The sequence below is a fragment of the Mustelus asterias genome, chromosome 9 (assembly GCF_964213995.1).
Source record: "Mustelus asterias chromosome 9, sMusAst1.hap1.1, whole genome shotgun sequence".
NCBI lineage: Eukaryota > Metazoa > Chordata > Chondrichthyes > Carcharhiniformes > Triakidae > Mustelus > Mustelus asterias.
In genome coordinates, this window is record NC_135809.1 from 102,076,783 (window position 1) to 102,095,867 (window position 19,085).

At 43.8% G+C, this 19,085-nt stretch overlaps 1 protein-coding gene across 7 annotated transcripts in view; it reads right to left on the reverse strand.

The window, feature by feature from the left end:
* Positions 1–19,085, reverse strand: part of znf143b (zinc finger protein 143b) — a 94,662-nt gene that overhangs the window by 73,193 nt on the left and 2,384 nt on the right. For 2 of the 7 annotated variants that reach the window (XM_078220702.1, XM_078220699.1), the window contains exon 2: positions 17,305–17,346. Coding sequence is in view for 3 of the 7 variants with exons in the window: in XM_078220695.1 (XP_078076821.1) it covers positions 5,540–5,576 (37 nt within the window). In the remaining 4 variants the exon portion in view is untranslated. Of the gene's footprint in view, positions 1–5,539; positions 5,664–6,306; positions 6,425–17,304; positions 17,347–19,085 lie in introns of those variants that run through there. The other 5 variants (XM_078220695.1, XM_078220694.1, XM_078220696.1 and 2 more) reach the window with 4 other exon arrangements.

Consider the following 19,085-nt stretch of genomic DNA (forward strand, 5'->3'; position numbering starts at 1 on the left):
AAGTGAATGGTAATCAGAGTGGAAAACTTTCCACTGGTTGGAGTCATACCTAACACAAAGGAACATGGTTGCAGTTGTTGACCAACCATCCCAGCCTGAGGACATCACTGCAGACATTCCTGTTTTTCCAATTTAACCCCTCCAAAAATGAACCCTAATTTTTGATTTCATTTATGATGGTCTTACCAAAGACCTTTTGAAAATCCAAATGTGTTACAATTGCTGCATTACTCTTATCTAACCTTCTGTTCCTACTTCAAAGAATTCAATAAGGTTATTCAACCATGACCTTCCCTATTGAAATCCTCGATTACTCTTTATATTTTTGGTTTCCAGATGTTTTTCTATTATATCTTTAAGCTAAGATTCCATTTATAATTCAGTCTTAGTTATGGCCAAAATTTTGGTCTTCCCACAAGTGGAAACAACTTCTCTACATTTACTAGTTTCATAATCCTGAAGACATTTGGTTAGTTAGATGGCAGATTTGTACTGTAGTCATATCTCCATAAGGAACTTCATTGGGATTGAATAAATGAGAAACTTGCAAGCATCAAGATAGATTGGATAAGTGGGGCCTGTTTTCCTTGGGTTGAAGACCAAGAGGCGATTTGACCGAGGTGTTCAAAATCATGAGGGGCTGGACAGAGGAGATAGGGAAAAACTGTTCCTGCTTGAAAAAGTATAGAGAATGAGAAGGCACAGATTTAATGTAATTTGCAAAAGAAGTAAACGCGGTGAGAAAAATCTTTTTCACACAATGAGTGGTTCAGCTCTGGAATGCATTGCCTGGAAGTGTGGTGGCCTCTTTTAAGGTCAAACCAAATAAACAAACTAAATTAAATCAGGACAAAGCAAAAGGGGCAGCTCCCCAAAAAGGAGGAACAGCCCGAACAAAAATCAAAGTACAAAGGAAACTTGAAAACATCAAATTAAAATGTGATTATCAGGGTTGATAATGCACCCCAACCCCTGTGGTGCCCAACGGGCACGGAAGGTGTCAACCGCGCCCGTGGACACCGCATGCACCTTCTCCAGGGACACCTGGCTGCGAACGTAGCCGTGGTAGAGGGGCAGACAGTCAGGATGGATGGCCCCCTCGATCGCCCGCAGCCTGGTCCGGTAAATGGCACGTTTCACCAGGCCCAGGAACAGGTTCACGAGGAGGTCGCCATCCTGACCCTCCCCTCTCCGCACCAGGTGTCCGTAAATCAGGAGCGTGGGACTGAAGTGCAAACAAAACATCAATAAAAGGTTTTTTAGGAAAACAAAAATGGAGTGCAGCCTAAGACACGAAACATAGACATGGTCCATGGTCTCCACAAGGCCACAGAAGGGGCACTCTTCTGAGCCCGTGAACTAGTGAATCCTATGGTTGTGCGGAACTGCTGCATGCATCACCCTCCACCCCAGGTCCCCAATGTAATTGGGGGAGATCCCTCCGTAGAGGGACCTCCACTGGGGACCTCCGCCGCCCGGCGGCAACAAGGCCCGCCAAGGTGTATCCGGGTGACAGGCGAGGACGCGGTAGTGGAAGGTGTGCAGCAGTAGCCCGCACAGGAAATGCCTCTGTGCGGTAGAAAAAGGCACGGAGGACATTTCCGCGAGGCGGTTCATGCTGTGGGGCACCTCACCCGAGGAGGGTTTTTTTTAGGCAAGTTCAAATGAGGCTTTCAAGAAGACATTTGATGATAATTTAAATAGAAGCAATGTGCAGGGGAGAAGGTAGGAAAATGGCACTAAAGTCATAATGCTCATTCAGAGTCCGGTGCAGACACGATGGGCCGATTGGCCTCCTTCTGACCACAACTCAGTGATTCTGATTCACGTCTCTATTAGTGTTGGCAGCAAGAGAGACATTCAACGAATCATTCAGGACTAGATTCACACCAGGGTCTAGAGAACCCAATGCACCATACAATTCAACCAAGCCAGTTTTCAGAAGAAAATACATATTCATGAATACCAAATTACCATACTGTCTATAAATACATGCAGTACTTTTCAGGTTCCAACAACTTTTTAAAAACTGTTCTCCTCTATTTTGGCAAAACTATTCCTTCCCATCTTCCTCCTCTTCTGAAAGGTTTGATTCATTGGAGTATGATTCCAGAGGTTCTGGTATTTTTTCTATTGGTCTGAATTTGATTCTGTGTCATCAATTTCCAGTTGAGGTCATTTACATCAATTTTGAGCTACTTTTTTCATTCCCAAAAGGTGCTGCAGTGCCCATCACGGTTGAGATCAGTTAATTCTGCAAAGCTGAGAAATTGAACTAAGGACCTATTCACATGTGGCTCAGCTTCACACAACCAAGTCTTCAATCATGATTTCTTCAGTATTACTCTAACAGCCTATTATATGCTGAGATCTCAGAGTTAAGTTTGAACCAATGGCCTTCTAAGTCCAAGACAAGTTCTCCCTGTCGAGCCAAGCTTATCCTGTAGTAAAGTAACCCTTTTTCCCAATTGAAACTAATTCATTTAGTACCAATATTTTCAATAAAATTACTCTACAATGAATTAAATTGGGGGGAAAAGAATTGATTTCCAATGCATTTTAGCTGAAGACAGGTCTTTTTTGCGAGCTAGATATTATAAAGCAATATCAATATGAACGAAGCAGCTAAGAATAAGATTTGTTTTTAGGATGTATGCTGTAAAGCCAATGGCAAATTATTGATCTGCCAGTTGCTCAAGATTGATGGGTGAACCGTCTATTTGAACTGTCTTGTAACAATGATCCCATTATGATGTCAGGTATAGTATTTCAAGATTTTCATACAGGAACAATGGAAGAAGTGATATTTGTGCAAATCACAATATTAGGGGGGGGGGTGTTGATGGTGGTTATGTCCCAGTGACATTAGTGGCCCTGGTATTTCCAGTAATAGAGATCACAGGTGATTGGACAGTTGAAGTGAGCTTGGTAAATTGCTGCAATGCATCATCTACATAATAGATGCCATAAGAACAGCATGCTGATGGTCGATATTCAGTGCAGCAGTAAGGTGCCAACCAAGAGTACTGTTGTCACAAATCCAAGCAAGTGGTGGATATGCCAAACTCAAGTGGTGGTAAAGCTTTAAAAAGTCAGGAGCATTGGTCACCCATCACAAAGCATCCTGCTTCATTCCTGCTGTTATATCCAGTGTCCCCAAAGGTGTTGATGAAAGACTCTGCCATAGTGGTATTATTGAACGTCATGGGGTAATTGTTGGGCCTTTTTTTGGTTTGACCCTGACTTTTATAGCATGTTAGCTGCCACTTTATCAGTCCTAACTTAAATGCTTCATGGAAAGTTGCCTTGAGACAGAGAAAAGATGTTGGAGGTGATTGAGGAAGGACCAGATTGTAGCTGAGGAAACAGTCTTTTCAGAAGTTTAAGTTTATTTATTAGTGTCACAAGTAGGCTTACATTAACCCTGCAATGAAGTTACTGTGAAAGCTGAAAGGGGAGAGAAAAACATGTTTGGCATCATGTTGGAGGTGGCAGAAACTAATTTTAAAAAGTCTTAGGTAGTCCATCCTGGCATCCAGGAAAAATATCATTTATTTCTCCTTGGTGAACCTGAGGTCTGAAATGCACGCAAACTCTCAATACTTAAAAACCTGAAATCAAACTACCAGTAAGTCTGCACAAATACTGGCAGCTCCTGTGTCCTGCTGTGCAAAGTACAATCTTCCTGTGGGATCACACCTTTTACCAAAATCAGAAATGCTCAAGCAGTTTAGCAAGGCTTACAGACCCAGAACTGTGCATACAAGTACACACGGAGGTTCACTTGCTTAAACTGTACAGCATACCAGGACAGAGTGCTTATAAACTGCCTATCTGTTCAGACAAGATTACTGCAAGCATTGGATAATGAGAGTTATCCAAGGGAAAACAATATCATGCAATAGATATTAAAAAAATCAAAATGGTAAGTCAACAAAAAAAGAAATCTGATAACATCTTGCAAAGCCCATGGAATTTTTAAAAATTGCAACAGGTGTACAATAGTATAAGTGGACCAGGGTCATACACACATGATCTATAAAGTTTTAAAAAAGGATTACTGATCAATGTGCACTTACAGCATTTTCTATTTGTACACAAATATGGTTGACTGGCAATAAATAGTGCAAGGAACCTAGCTCATAGGTTCACTTTGTCTGTTTGATGCTAGAAAACAGCACAAGTTGCCAAGTCTCTTCATACAGAAAGCCCAGTAATAAGCACAGAGAGAAAAAAAAATCTGTGGCCAAGTCTTCTCATACAGAAAGGCCCGTAATGAGTAGAGAGAGAAACAAATCTATGGCCATATATTTCTTTACTGATAGCACCAAAATAGAGTACCAAGAGAAAGGGCTCTAAACTACAGACCCTTTAAGTTACCATATCGTGCTCTCCTAAAGTTAGTTTGTAACATAGGCTGTGTAAACATGGGCATGCTTGGGTGTGTATTTGGCTTCTTACAAATGTTTTAATACATATTAGTCCTTGAATTTTCTCATTTATTTGTAAATGTAGACAGATGCTACACAATAAAAAGTTTGGACAGTCCTTTGTACTATGATATAGTGATTTTGAAGGAAATATTATGTAACCAGTAACAAACTCATAATAATGGATTCAGATGAAAAACAAATGAAAATTATACCTGCAAAAATGTATACAATTTACGTAGAAGGCCAATTTTGGTAATGGAAGAATAATTGTCAAGACTTCACCTGGCATTAAGCACATTAATAATGTTATTAATAATTATACATTCCACTGTAGAGTTCAGTGACCAGGGTCTACTTTAATATCGTTTACAGTAATACCAAGTACAGTCATTTTTAAACGCAAACGTAGTTTACAAAGAATACAAATCCTGAAAAAGCACATAGAATAAAAGACAGCAGAAATATACCACAGATCAACCAGCATCTGCGGAAAAAAGGGGCTAACGTTTCGGATTCAGATCCCCTCATCCGAACAACCCTTTCACATGTTTACAGAACCCCCTCTCCAAGTGTACATTATTAACGTTTTCCTGCTATTATTATTTCACTTCGACACATTAGCAGTGCCCAACTCTTACAAGGGAGAAGAGCCAGGTGAGCTCATTTAGACCCAATGGGTAAACAGAGCACAAAACCATATGTCACGGTTGGACTGTTTTTACTGACGACGTGGTAAAAAGGTCAGGTAACAAAAGCCAGATAATCCTTTTCCATCGGGATAAACAGATAACTATACAGTAAATGAGAAGGGTCGGTGGCCCACAGCAACATCCGCTCAGCTCCTGCGGTTGGTGGTTCGGGGATGACAAATCTGAAAATGTACCGAGCAGCAAACAACAGAGAGAGGGAGAGGAGAGAGAGGGAGGGAAGCCACTCTTAATTATCTAGCACAACAAACTAACTTCCAAACGGTGACTAAACTACCAATTAGTCGATGTTTTGCCTGACCAACACTTCTCCCCTCCAACCCACCCCATCACCAACTAAAACCTTGGCTGATCTGGGTAAAAGAAATAGGGCATACTGGGTAAAAAAAAATTACTAACCTCTTTTTTTCCAACAATTCCTCCCTTCGCCCACCATGCACCAGGAGCGGAAACCCAGGGCGGCCGCTCGGCGCCGGGCCCCTCACCCTGAATCCCAGCATCAGCCCGCCCGCCGGCACCGCCCCCCTACCCGCCTCCCATTGGCCAGTGCCTCCTGATTGACAGCGCGGCACCGCCCCCCCTTCCCGCCAGCACCGCCCCCCCACCCGCCTCCCATTGGCCAGTGCCTCCTGATTGACAGCGCGGCTCCGTTCCCCCACCCTACCCGCCTCCCATTGGCCAATACCTCCTGATTGACAGTGCGGCTCCGTTCCCTTCCCCCCTGCCCGCCTCCCATTGGCCAGTGCCTCCTGATTGACAGCGCGGCTCCGTTCCCCCCCCCTACCCGCCTCCCATTGGCCAGTGCCTCCTGATTGACAGCGCGGCTCCGTTCCCTCCCCCTTCCCGCCTCCCATTGGCCAGTGCCTCCTGATTGACAGCGCGGCTCCGTTCCCTCCCGCGCTGTCAATCAGGAGGCACTGGCCAATGGGAGGCGGGTAGCCTCCCATTGGCCAGTGCCTCCTGATTGACAGCGCGGCTCCGCCCCGCCCCCCTCTAGTCTCGCCTCTCCCCCCCCCTATTGGTCCGGAACCCGCCCACCCCCACTAACGCTTCCCATTGCTCAGACGCCACGTCAATCAAAGAGCATCACTGGGATCATTTCCCCCTCCCCCCCGCCGCAGGAAGCGAAGATATGGCGGTTGAGATTTATTCACGTTCCCGGGTACCTGCCGACGCCATTTTTTTTCTCTAAACGTTACAGTGCGGGGAACAGTTGATTTTAATTGACATTCGTCGCATTTAAAACCTCGGGGAGCCGTGTCTGTGATTTTGGGGGGAAAACTTAACGGAAGGGAGAAGAAACCACGGCAGCAATGTGGCTCTCGAGCCAAGGTTCGCGCACCGATGAGGGGCAAGCGCCTCCTCTGCCTGTGACGTCATGGGTACGCAGAGCGCCCCCTGCTGAGGTGCAGGTTGCACTGCACCGCACCAATTCCGCTCACTCAACAAAATGGAGCAGCGCCAGTCTGGAGCCTTTCTCTCTCCACTGAGGATATGCAACGACCTGTGTATCATGGCTTTCAGTCAACCCATTACATCTCCTGATGAAAGCGTCTTCCATTCATCCCCAAGCAGAATACCAGATCACTGATATAAACCATTTTATCTTTAAAAATTATACTGAATCAGAGCTATCCTTGAATTTATGGTTTTCTATATTTCCACTTCAAAAATGTCAAGGGTGTAATAAATAAAAAGGTTAAAACTGATATAAAAAGGTTAAAACTGACATAAAATCTGGGCGAAATTGTACTATGATGGTACTGGACTAGTAATCCGAACATAAAAGCTTTAATATGCTCAGGTCAGTCAGTATATGTGGAGAAAAGCAGAGTGGGGGACACACCTCTGACTCAGAGTGAGAACCACCTTACTCATGGCCGACATGGCGCACAGTGTTGAATGGGGAATTTTCACAGTAACTTCATTGCAGTGTTAATGTAAGCCTTACTTGTGACTAATAAATAAATGAACTTTATAAACAGAGCAGGTGGGTGGGATGCTCGGATTTTGGTATACTTTGTCCACTATTTGTGCTTGGCCTCCACCTGGGCCAATTGGAGATGTTCAAAATGGTTGAGACATTCACAGAAACTTCTTGTCCAGTTTTGGCAGCAAGACATTCCCACAAACCACAGGGGAAGTTGCATTATTTCAGGGAGGTATTGAGGGTGTCCTTGAAATGTTTCCTCTGCCTTCTGGTGATCGCTTACTATGACAAAGCTTGGATTAGAGAGGTTGTTTTGGGAGTCTTGTATCAGCAATGCAGACAATGTGACCCACCCAACATAGCTGCTTAACCATAATTAGTGCCTCAATACTGGGGAAGTTGGCATGAGAGAGCACACTGATATTGGAGCACACATCCAGCCATTCAATTTGCAGGATTTTATGGAGGCATCGCTGGTGATATTTCTCCAGCGTTTTAAGATGTCTGCTCTTCCTTGTCCACATCTCTTGACACATACAAGGAGACAGATAACACTGCAGCACCTGTAGACTATAACCTTGGGGCCAGATTTGAGGGTTTTGTCATCAAACACTCTTTTCCTCAGACAGCCAAAGGCTGCACTGGAAGACTGGAGGCAGCCAAGTTTCATTGTTGATGTCAGCCCTCACTGAGAGAAACTCCCAAGGTATGAGAAATGATCAACATTATCCAGTGGATCCTGATAGTTGGGGGCAGTGTTGCAGTGCAGGAGCAGGTTGGTAGAGGATCTTTGTCAAACGCATGTTTAGCCTAAGACTCATTCTTTCATATACCATGGATATGCTGATGGTAGTTTGGATCTCAGCCTTTGAATGTGCAAATGCAAGTGTCATCACTGCCCTGCCGTCCAGTCATGATGTGGAGATGCCGGCGTTGGACTGGGGTAAACACAGTAAGAAGTTTAACAACACCAAGTTAAAGTCCAACAGGTTTATTTGGTAGCAAAAGCCACACAAGCTTTCGGAGCCCCAAGCCCCTTCTTCAGGTGAGTATACCTCACCTGAAGAAGGGGCTTGGGGCTCCGAAAGCTTGTGTGGCTTTTGCTACCAAATAAATCTGTTGGACTTTAACCTGGTGTTGTCAAACTTCTTACTGCCATCCAGTGACAGAGGTTGAGGGGATCTTGTCCTGGAATGGAGGCATCATGGGTTGAATAGCTAAGTTTAAGGAGTTGAAAGCCTTTGTGATGTCAAAGAAGGCCTTGAATAGAGGTTGCTGCTGCTCTCTGCATTTTTCACGGACTTACCTTGCTGTGAAAATGATGTCCACTGTGCCTTTTGATGGACAAAATCCACATTATGACACCAGGAGGCGCTCTTCAGCCATGGGGAGAAGACAATTGAGAAGGTCTTTTGCAATGACCTTCCCTGTGGTGGACAGCAGAAATATCTCTCGAGATGCTGCAGTTGGGCATGTCTCAAATTTTGAAAATTAAGGCTTGACTTTGCCATAAAAAAACAAACTAATTGACCATCTCGGCAAGTTCCCTTTTGGGATGAATGATTCTCTCATGTCCTTCCGGCTCACCCTAGTTCAGAAACGGTGCATCATAGTTGTCAGTATGCACACCCCCAACTTAGAAGCAACAGATGAGGCCAAAGGGGCATTCCACTCCAGACATGATCACATGTTGTCCTGTATCCCGAAGGTGATTTCAATGCCAGAGTTGAGAGGGACACAAATCTCTTGAAAGGCACAATTGGCAAGAGAGGTGTAGGGAAAGTTAACACCAGTAGAGTTCTCCTGGCAAAATGCTTGAACGCAGTCTGATCATAACAAATACACTTTTTCATCAGAGAGACGGATGCAAGACCTCATGGCAACACCCTTCCAAACATTAGCAACTGCTTGAATACATCATTGTCCAAGTGAGGGACTGCAAGAAAGTTTGTTTGTGCCATCCATGCCATGACAGCAGTTGATGACTGCAGGACTGGCCATCGCTGAATCCAGGTTACTCTCCCCATCAACCTGATCCAAATATTATTGTCACAAGAAAATCAATGCCGATGGAGACAAGGACTCCATGAAGAAAGAGTCCCTGATCTGGGCGCACCTCCAAAATCCAAGGGAAAGAAAGCAGGTCCACAGACAAATGAATGTAGAGGCCCAACAAAAAACATCTGACCAAAAGAAGAGTGAGTGGAAAGAGCGTAGGAAGTACAGCAACTCACCAACAGCCACTACATGTGGATTCTTCATTGTAGTCAGTCAAGACCATTTATGGCCCAAGCACCTACCCCATTGAGCTAAGAACAGAGTTGCACTCATTAAGGACAGAGAAGCAGCTGGTGCTTGTTGGAAAGGGCACTTTGAGGATCTCCTCAACATGAATGCCCTCGACCACATCCCACCGAATGCTGCCCCCCTGCATTATCCCAGCCTGACATGAGCTTAAAAAAATCATGTGAGAGCCAACAAGTCTGCCAGTACAGGGGGAATCCCAGCTGAAATACTAAAGTGTGATGAGGAACTCTTGACAAGAATACATGACCACATCTCTCTCATCTGGAAGGAGGAGAGCATGCCCAGGGATCTCTGAGGTGCCTGTCTGTGTGGAGTTTGCACATTCTCCTCGTGTCTGCGTGGGTTTCCTCCGGGTGCTCCGGTTTCCTCCCACTGTCCAAAGATGTGCGGGTTAGGTTGATTGGCCAGGTTAAAAATTGCCCCTTAGAGTCCTGAGATGCGTAGGTTAGAGGGATTAGCGGGTAAATATGTGGGGGTAGGGCCTGGGTGGGATTGTGGTGCAGACTCGATGGGCCGAATGGCCTCCTTCTGCACTGTAGGGTTTCTATGATTTCTATGATAATTGTGACCATCTTCATAAAAAGGAAAGCCTCCTGCCAGTTCTAGTGAAACTTAATATAAACTCAAAAAAAAAGCTCCTCATCTAAAACTAGAGGGCATTGGTTTAAGGTGAGAGGGGAGAGATACAAAAGGGTCCAGAGGGGCAATTTTTTCACACAGAGGGTGGTGAGTGTCTGGAACAAGCTGCCAGAAGTAGTGGTAGAGGCGGGTACAATTTTGTCTTTTAAAAAGCATTTAGACAGTTACAAGAGTAAGATGGGTATAGAGGGATATGGGCCAAATGAGACTAGTTTAGGGGTTTAAAAAAAGGGCAACATAGACAAGTTGGGCCGAAGAGCTTGTTTCCATGCTGTAAACCTCTATGACTCTATCTTTCAATTTGGCAGTTGACAATCATCCAGACTCAATACAGAGTTCAACAATGTGAAACCAGAATCTCTTTTCCAGTTAGCTTGCTTTTTCTTTGCACGTTTTTGTTTTGCTCCTGTTTTGTTTAGACTCTGAACTGTTCCATCAGTCTACCATTGTCACCTCCTCTGGACACATCAGCTAGAATTTTACGAGATTTTTTCTAAGTGTCCAGCTCGTCTGAAAATGGGAGAGTTCCAGTTTTGTTTTTTGGGTGAGTTTGCACACTCAATCTTATGCACTCTGTCTCTGACAAAATGGGCTAGTCAGTTTGTAGCCAGAGAAGCTGTGAGTGGGGCTTAACTCACCAGACAGCTTGTAGAGGGAGGTATTGCGCGTGTGCAGACCTATGATGCTGCATATGCGCATTAACAGTAGCAGGAGTCTGACAGACAAAGAGGGAGCTGTCAGGCTCCTGCTACTGCAGGCAGCTTCAAACAACAACCCTCCACCCCCCCACAATTGTGGAAGCCTGCGGCCCAAAATTCAGCCCCTGCCACCCAGACCGATCGCGGCCCGCCCTACCTCCCCCACCAATCGCATGAAGTGGCAGTGGGCCCCCTCCCCCCCATTAGCCCTGCCCCTGTCCTGCCCCATTAGACCTGCCCCCTGGCACTGCCCCCCAACAGGCCCTGCCCCTGGCCTGCCCCCAATTGACCCTGTCCCCTGGTACTTCCCAGCAGGCATTGCCCAGGTGTCCATTGGGTATTGCTCAGGTGCCAGTCTGGTGCACCCCCACCTTGCACTCGGCCTCCCCAGCAGGGCCTCAATGCCACCGGTTCCACCAGCGAGGCCAAGACAACTGTCCCCCATTTATGGGGAGCAGGTGTTTTCCTCGCTGGAGAGAACTTCTCCTGGCAAGGCCATAAAGGCAAGCGAGCCTGGACGATTGAGCGCCAGGTTGCTAAACACATTGAAATTAACATTTCAATACATTTCAATAAATTAACCAGGCTCTCGCTCATTTCCAGCAAGAGGCTGACTGCGCCGGAAACCTGGGTGTCATAAAGTCACGACAGGTGCGAAAACCGGCGCCATTCACGCTAACCACTTTACACCCGATTTTACAACATTTTCCCACCGCAAAACGGGCGTAAAGCAATCATAAAATTCCACCCAGTGTTTGTTTCTTTATTTGTCCCAAAACCACTCCATGGTCCTGCCCCACTCACTATTTTGTCATTTAATCTATCCTGTCTTCCATCCGACCTCAGAACTTTCCTTTTTATCATTTTCTACCTATTCCCCCAAATTGATTAAAACCTACTGCATTACTGTCTTTTCCCTAATCTGACAAAAGATCATTGACCTAAAATGTTAACTCAGTGAGATTCGGGCACAGGCATTTGGGAGAGAGCACATTCTGAGTGACTAAGACACAGCCAGAGTGAGTGTGTTTATATGGGAATTTGGAGAACCATGGGAATTCGGTGCAGGAGGGAAGAGGTGCTTTTTGTTTTTTTCTTCTTAACTTTTTAATCTTCAGAGAGTGGTTTTGCCCGGCTGCAAGGGGAGAGCTGATTGGTAAGTGGTGGGTAAGTTGTTTCTCTCCGATTTAAATCAACATTAAAGAAAAGTAAAGGTAAAAATAACTTAAATAATTTTCTAATTGGCATAAATTTAAGGTAAGAGTCTTTTAAGCTAAAAGTATGACCAGGCAGCTCAGTCCTGTGCTTTCCGCAGCCTGCATTATGTGGAAATTCCTAGATGCTCTGTGCTGTCGAGATGACCATATTTGCAGCAAGTGCCACTGGTTTGACCAGCTTGAGAGCCAGGTTTCAGAGCTTGAGCATTAGCTGGAGGCACAGCGTGAGAGGTTCGTTGATAGCATGTTTTTAGACGTGGTCACCCCACAGCTTAAGGAAGGGCACTCAGAGAGGAAATGGATGACTATTCCCTAGGAATAGGAGCATAGAGCAGATGAATGCATGGCTGAAGAGATGGTAAGAAGTCTCACAACACCAGGTTAAAGTCCAACAGGTTTATTTGGTAGCAAATATGCATACCAAATTTGGTAGCAAATTTAACCTGGTGTTGTGAGACTTCTTACTGTGCTTACCCCAGTCCAACGCCGGCATCTCCACATCATGAAGAGATGGTGCCAGAGAGAGGGGTTTAGTTTCCCGGATTACTGGATCAATTTCTGGGGAAGGTGGGACCTGTACTGGTCAAAGGGGTTGCACCTGAACCAGAATGGGACCAACATCCTTGTGGGGAGGTTTGCTAGTGCTGTTGCAGGGGGTTTAAACTAAATTGTCGGGTGGATTGGTCATAACATGGTGTTACAGTGGGGCGTGAAGCACAGCCAAATATTGAAGAAAAACTAAGTCAGTCTGGAAGGCAGTAGAGAGAGAGACATTTTAAGGCACGAGGGAATATGGCAAGGCTGGATGATATTTATTTTAATGCAAGGAGTCTTGCAGGTAAGGCTGATGAACTGAGAGCGTTGATTTGGTATTATTGCTGTCACGGAGATATGACTGAGGGAGGAGCAGAAATGGCAGCTCAATATTCTGGGGTTTAGAGTCTTCAGGAAAGGGTGTAAAAGAGGAGGTGGCTTGCAATATTAATCAAGGAGTCAATTATTGCAATGAGGTAGATTGATATCTTAGCAGGCTCCTCAATTGAGGCCATATCGGTGGAACTTGAAAACAGAAAGGGGACAATCATGTTGCTGTGAGTGCATATAACCTCCCAAACAGTCATGGAGAAATGGAAGAGCAGATAGGTAGACAAATCTCAAAGTGTAAAAATAATAGTAGGGGATTTCAACTTTTCTAATATTAGTTGGGATAGGCAAAGTGTGAAAGGCTTTGAGGGGGAGGAATTCTTAAAGTGCATCCAGGAGAGCTTTTTGAGCCAGCATGTAAAAAGTCCTATGAGAGAGAGGGTGGTACTTGACCTAATTTTAGGGAATGAAGCCGGGCAGTTTGTAAAGGTGTCAGTGTTGGAGCATTTTGTTGATAGTGACCATAACTCGGTAAGATTTATGGTAGTTATGGAAAAGGACAAAGATGGACTGGAAATATCTGAACTGCGGGAAGGCCGATTTTAATAGGATAAGCCAGGATCTGGTCAAAGTGGATTGGGAGCAGCTACTTGTGAGAAGATCCACATCAGAACAGTCTGAGTCATTCAAAAAGGAAACAGAGTACAATACCAACATGTTACCTTAAAGGTAAAGGGTGGGACCAACAAGTCTAGAGAACTCTGGATGTCAAGGGATATATAGTATTGGAAAAAGGAAAAAAATGGAGGCTTGCAGCAGATTCGAGGGGCTGAAAACAGTGGATGCCCTAGAGGAGTGTAGAAAGTGCGGAGGGGTACTTAAAAAAATTAGAAGAGCAAAGAGAGGTCATGAAAAAACATAGCGGGCAAAATAAAGAAAAATCTAAAGGTGTTTTATAATTATATTAAGGGCAAGAGGGACCATTAGGGACCAAAGTGACAACCTCTGTGTGGAGCTGAAGGATGGAGGTGAAATATTAAATGAGTATTTTGCACCTGTGTTCATTATGGAGAAGGACTATGTAGGTATAGAAAGCAGGGAGGTGTACTGTGATATAATTGAACAGATTAGCAACAAAAGGGAGGAGATGTTAGCAGCTCAAGCAGGATTAAAAGTAGATAAATCCCCAGGCCCAGATGAGATGTATCCTAGGCTGCTGTGTGAGGCAAGGGAAGGGATTACAAAGGCTCTGACGCAAATTTTAAAATCCTTTTTGGTCATAGGAGAGGTGGCAACAGGAGGTTAACGTGGTACCATTATTCAAGAAGGGAAGTAGGGAAAAAGCAGAAAATTATACACCAGTGAGTTTAATATCAGTGGTAGAGAAATTATTGGATAAAGTTCTGAAGGACAGAATTAATTTGCACTTGGAGAGGCAAAGATTAATCAAGGATAGTCAGCATGGCTTTGTCACGGGAGATCACATCTAACAAATTTAATTGATATTTTCAAAAAGGTGACCATTTGTTTAGATGAGGGCAGTGCAGTTGATGTAACTTACATGGACTTCTGCAAGGCTTTTGACAAGATCCCACACAGGAGACTTATCAAGTAGCTAAGAGCCCATGGGATCCAGGGCAAATTGGATCCAAAATTGGCTTAGTGCAGGAGGCAAAGGGTGATGGTTGAAAATTGTTTGTGACTGGAAGCCTGTGTCCAGTGATGTACAGCAGGATTGGTGCCGATCGCTTGCTGTTTGGAGTGTACTTTAACGATCTAGATGTGAATGTGGGAGGTATGATCATGATACAAAGATCCCTGAAAGCAGCAGGATAGGTCGATATGGTTACATGCAGTACTCTAGCTTAATAAGCGTTTTATACAGTTGCAACATAACCTCCCTGCTCTTGTATTCTGTTCTTCCAGTAATAAAGGCATGTATCCCATATGCCTTTCTTAACCATCTTATATACCTGTCCTGTTCCTTTAAGGGATCTTTGGAGATGCACCTCAAGGTCCATTTGTACTTCTATCATCCTACCAGTTATTGTGTATTCCCTTGCCTTGTTAATCTCCCCAAAATGCATCACCTCACACTTTTCAGGGTTAAATTCTATTTGCCACTGTTCGGCTCCTTCCGAGGTCCCAAACATCAAAAGTCAATATTCATCTAATTCAATTGATTCTATGTGATACCCAGAAACAACTAAGCAAAGGCTACAAACCCCAACAACACCCTGGCTATAATACATGTTCTATATTAAGTTATGCCTCTAGCCAAAAGTGTCTGGATATGACCTGTCCACAAAACACAAGACAAATCCAATTCAGCTTACTCTCAATTATGAGTGAAGTGATGGAATGGAACATTGTCAGTACCAACAAGTGGCACTTAATCACCAATGCTTAGTTTGGGTTCCTCCAATACCACTTTACTCCAGACTTCATTACAGCCTTGGTCCTAACCTGGAGAGAAGAGCTAACTTCCAAAGGTGAGGTGAGAGTGGCTGTCATTGACATCAAAGTATGGCATTATTGAGCCTCAGTAAAATTGAAGTCAATGGGAATGAGGGAAAACTCTCCGTTCATTGGAGTCATATCTAACTTAAAGGAAAATGGTTGTGGCTGTTGAAGGCCAAACATCTTAACCCCAGGACACTGCTGCAGGAGTTCTTCAGGATGGTGTCCTCAGTCCAACCATCTTTAGCTGCTTCATCAATATGAACATATGAATTAGGAGCAGGAGAAGGCAACCTGGCCTTTCAAATCTGTTTTGCCATTCAATAAAATCATGGCTGATCTGATTGTAACTTCAACTTCATATGCCCGCCTATCCCCCAAAACCTTTCATCCCCTTATTAATCAAGTATCTATCCAGCTCTATCTATCCAATAAAAATATTCAAAGACTCTTCATCCATTGCCTTTTGAGGAAGAGTTCCAGAGACTCTCAACCCTCAGAAAATAATTCTCCTCATCTCTGTCTTAAACAAATAACCCCTTATTTTTAAACAGCGACCCCTAGTTCTAGAACCTCCAACAAGGGGAAACATCCTCTCCACATTCACCCTGTCAATACTCTTCAGAAGTATAAGTACAATGTACCCACCGGTTCCCCTTTATCCACAGCACGTGATTCCTTCAAAGAACTCCAAAAAATTGGTTAAACATGATTTCTCTTTAACAAAACCATGTTGACTCTACCTGATTGCTTTGCATTTTTCAAAGTGCCCTGCTATTATCTTAATAATGGTTTCTAACATTTTTCCGATGACAGATGATGGGCTAACATGGCCTATAGTTTCCTGCTCTCTGTCTCCTTCCATTTTTGAATAAAGGAGTTACATTTACTATCTTCCAATCTAATGGAGCCTTCGCTGAATCTAGGGAATTTTGGAAAACTAAAACCAATGCATCTACTATCTCATTAGCCACTTCTTTCAAGACCTTAGGGTGAAGTCCATTTTGACCCGGGGATTTGTCAGCTCACAGACCAACACCACTTCCTTGCTGATTGTAATTTTCCTGAGTTCCTCCCTCCCTTCTATTTTCAGCTACTTTTGGGGTGTTACTTGTATCCTCTGTAGTGAAGAGATGCAAAATACCTGTTCAATCTTTTTGTCATTCTTTGACGTTTTTATATTCTTCCCAATCTTCTGATCTGCCACCCAGCTTAGCACAAATATATGCTTTTTCTTCCAGTTTAATACTGTCTTTAACTTTTTTAGTTAACCACGGATGACAGATCCTCACCTTTGAATTTTTCTCTCCATTGTAATGTGTCTATTCAGTCTATCCTGAAATATCCCTTTAAATGTTTGCCACAGAACCTCTATTAGTCTATCTCTTCAGCACATTTGCAGTTTACCCTAGCTAGCTCCACTTTCATGCCCTCATAATTGACCTTATTTAAGTTTAAAATACTATTCTTGGACACAGTCTTCTCTCCCGCAAGCAAAATGTAAAATTCAATCATAATTGCTGCTACCTAGTGGTGCCTTCACTATGAGGTTATCAATTAATCCTTTATTATTGCACAATAACAGGTCCAGTATAGCCTGCCCTCTGGTCCAGTGATCTTCTCCAACATAAGGACAGAAATGGGAATGTTTGCTGATGATTGCATGGGTTCAGTACAATTTGGGATTCCTCAGATAATGAACCAGACTCTGCCTGAAGGCAGCAAGACAACATTCAGGCTGAGGCTGATAACTGGCAAGTAATAATTGTGCTACACAAGTCGCAGATAAAGACCATCTCCAAAAAAAAAAGACAATCTAAGAACCTCCCTTTGATATTCAAAGCCATTATCATCGCAGAATCTCCACCACCAACATCTTGGGGTTACCATTAACCAGACCGTAACTGGATTAGTTATATAAGTACTGTGGCTATGGGTGGGTTAGAAGCTGGACATAATGTGGAAAATAATTCGCCTTCCAATTTCCCAAAGCCTTTCCACTACCTACAAGGCACAAGTCAGGAGTGTGATAGAATACTCTTCACATACCTGGAGGAGTGCAGCTCCAACATCACTCAAGAAGCTTGGCACCTAGAAGGATAAAGCAACCCGTTTGATTGACCCATCCACCACTTTAAACATTCACCCTCTCTGTCACTTTTGCTGCAGAATGCATCATTATATACAAGATGCACTTGAACAAGAATTCGTTAATCGTTCTCCCACTCCTGCAACCTCTATCACCAAAAGGAGAAAAAGCAGAAGGCATATAAGAACATAAGAACTAGGAGCAGGAGTAGGCCATCTGGCCCCTCGAGCGTGCTCCGCCATTCAATAAGATCATGGCTGATCTTTTTGTGGACTCAGCTCCACTTACCCACCCGCTCACCATAACCCTTAATTCCTTTACTGTTCAAAAATGTATCTATCCTTACCTTAAAAAACATTCAATGAGGTAGCCTCAACTGCTTCACTGGGCAGGGAATTCCACAGATTCACAACTCTTTGTGTGAAGTTCCTCCTCAACTCAGTCCTAAATCTGCTTCCCCTTATTTTGAGGCTATGCACCCTAGTTCTAGTTTCACCCGCCAGTGCAAACAACTTCCCTGCTTCTATCTTATCTATTCCCTTCATAATCTTATATGTTTCTATAAGATCTCCCCTCATTCTTCTAAATTCCAACGAGTACAGCCCCAGTCTACTCAGTCTCTCCTCATAAGTCAACCCTCTCAACTCCAGAATCAACCTAGTGAATCTCCTCTGCAGCCCCTCCAGTGCCAGTATAACTTTTCTCAAGTAAGGAGACCAAAATTATACACAGTACTCCGGGTGTGGCCTCACCAGTACCTTATAGAGCTGCAACATAATCTCGCTATTTTTAAACTCCATCCCTCTAGCAATGAAGGACAAAATTCCATTTGCCTTCTTAATTACTTGCTGCACCTACAAACCAACTCTTTGAGATTACTGCACAAAGACACCCAGGTCCCTCTGCACAGCAGCATGCTGCAATTTTTTACCATATGGGAACAGTTCACCTACAAATTCCCCTCCAAGTTCTACACCTTCCTGATTGGAACTATATCAACTTATCTATGACTTTGCTCTGATTAACTATCCCAACACAGTCCAAGAATTAAATCTCACACCTATCTATGCGGCCTGGTACTGCAAAAATATACACATCTATTTGTGGATATTTAACTGATTCTGCCCAAATCTGGTCAAAGTTTTCCAAAGCATCCTTTGTAAATGTTATGGTGGTGTGCTTCAACGTTTTATTCTCCTCACTACTGTGCACAATCACACCATGTGCCTCCAAAATTTCTACTATTGCCTACTTCCAGAGCACCATTCTTGGTTTGATTCTTCCTTTCACAGCATGGCCAGCATATCTCTATTAATGGCTTCTCCTCCAAAACCTAATTTCATTAGGAGTGCACCAAGATACATCCTGATCCACTGCTACTTCTTGTGTATATATTTCACCCTCTTCCTCAGTGACATAATCCTTAGACATCGAGACACCTTTAGGTCCGTTAATACCTAACCACCTGTGTTTCAAGTCCACAGCTACCATTGTATGGTTTGATTGCTTGTTCAACATCATTGTCCATGAACCAGAATTTTCCTCAAGTTTAACATTTGGTTGGCTTGGTCTTGCCATTCAGCTCCTGTCAAAAACTTCACATGCTAGGCATTCAATTCCATGTCCCTTCCAGCTGAGAGTTCAAATTGAATTTATGTTCAGAGTCTTAATCTGAGTTTCAGAACTCATCAATTGTCAACACTTCCTACTTCAATGCCACCATTCAAAAACCCTCATCATT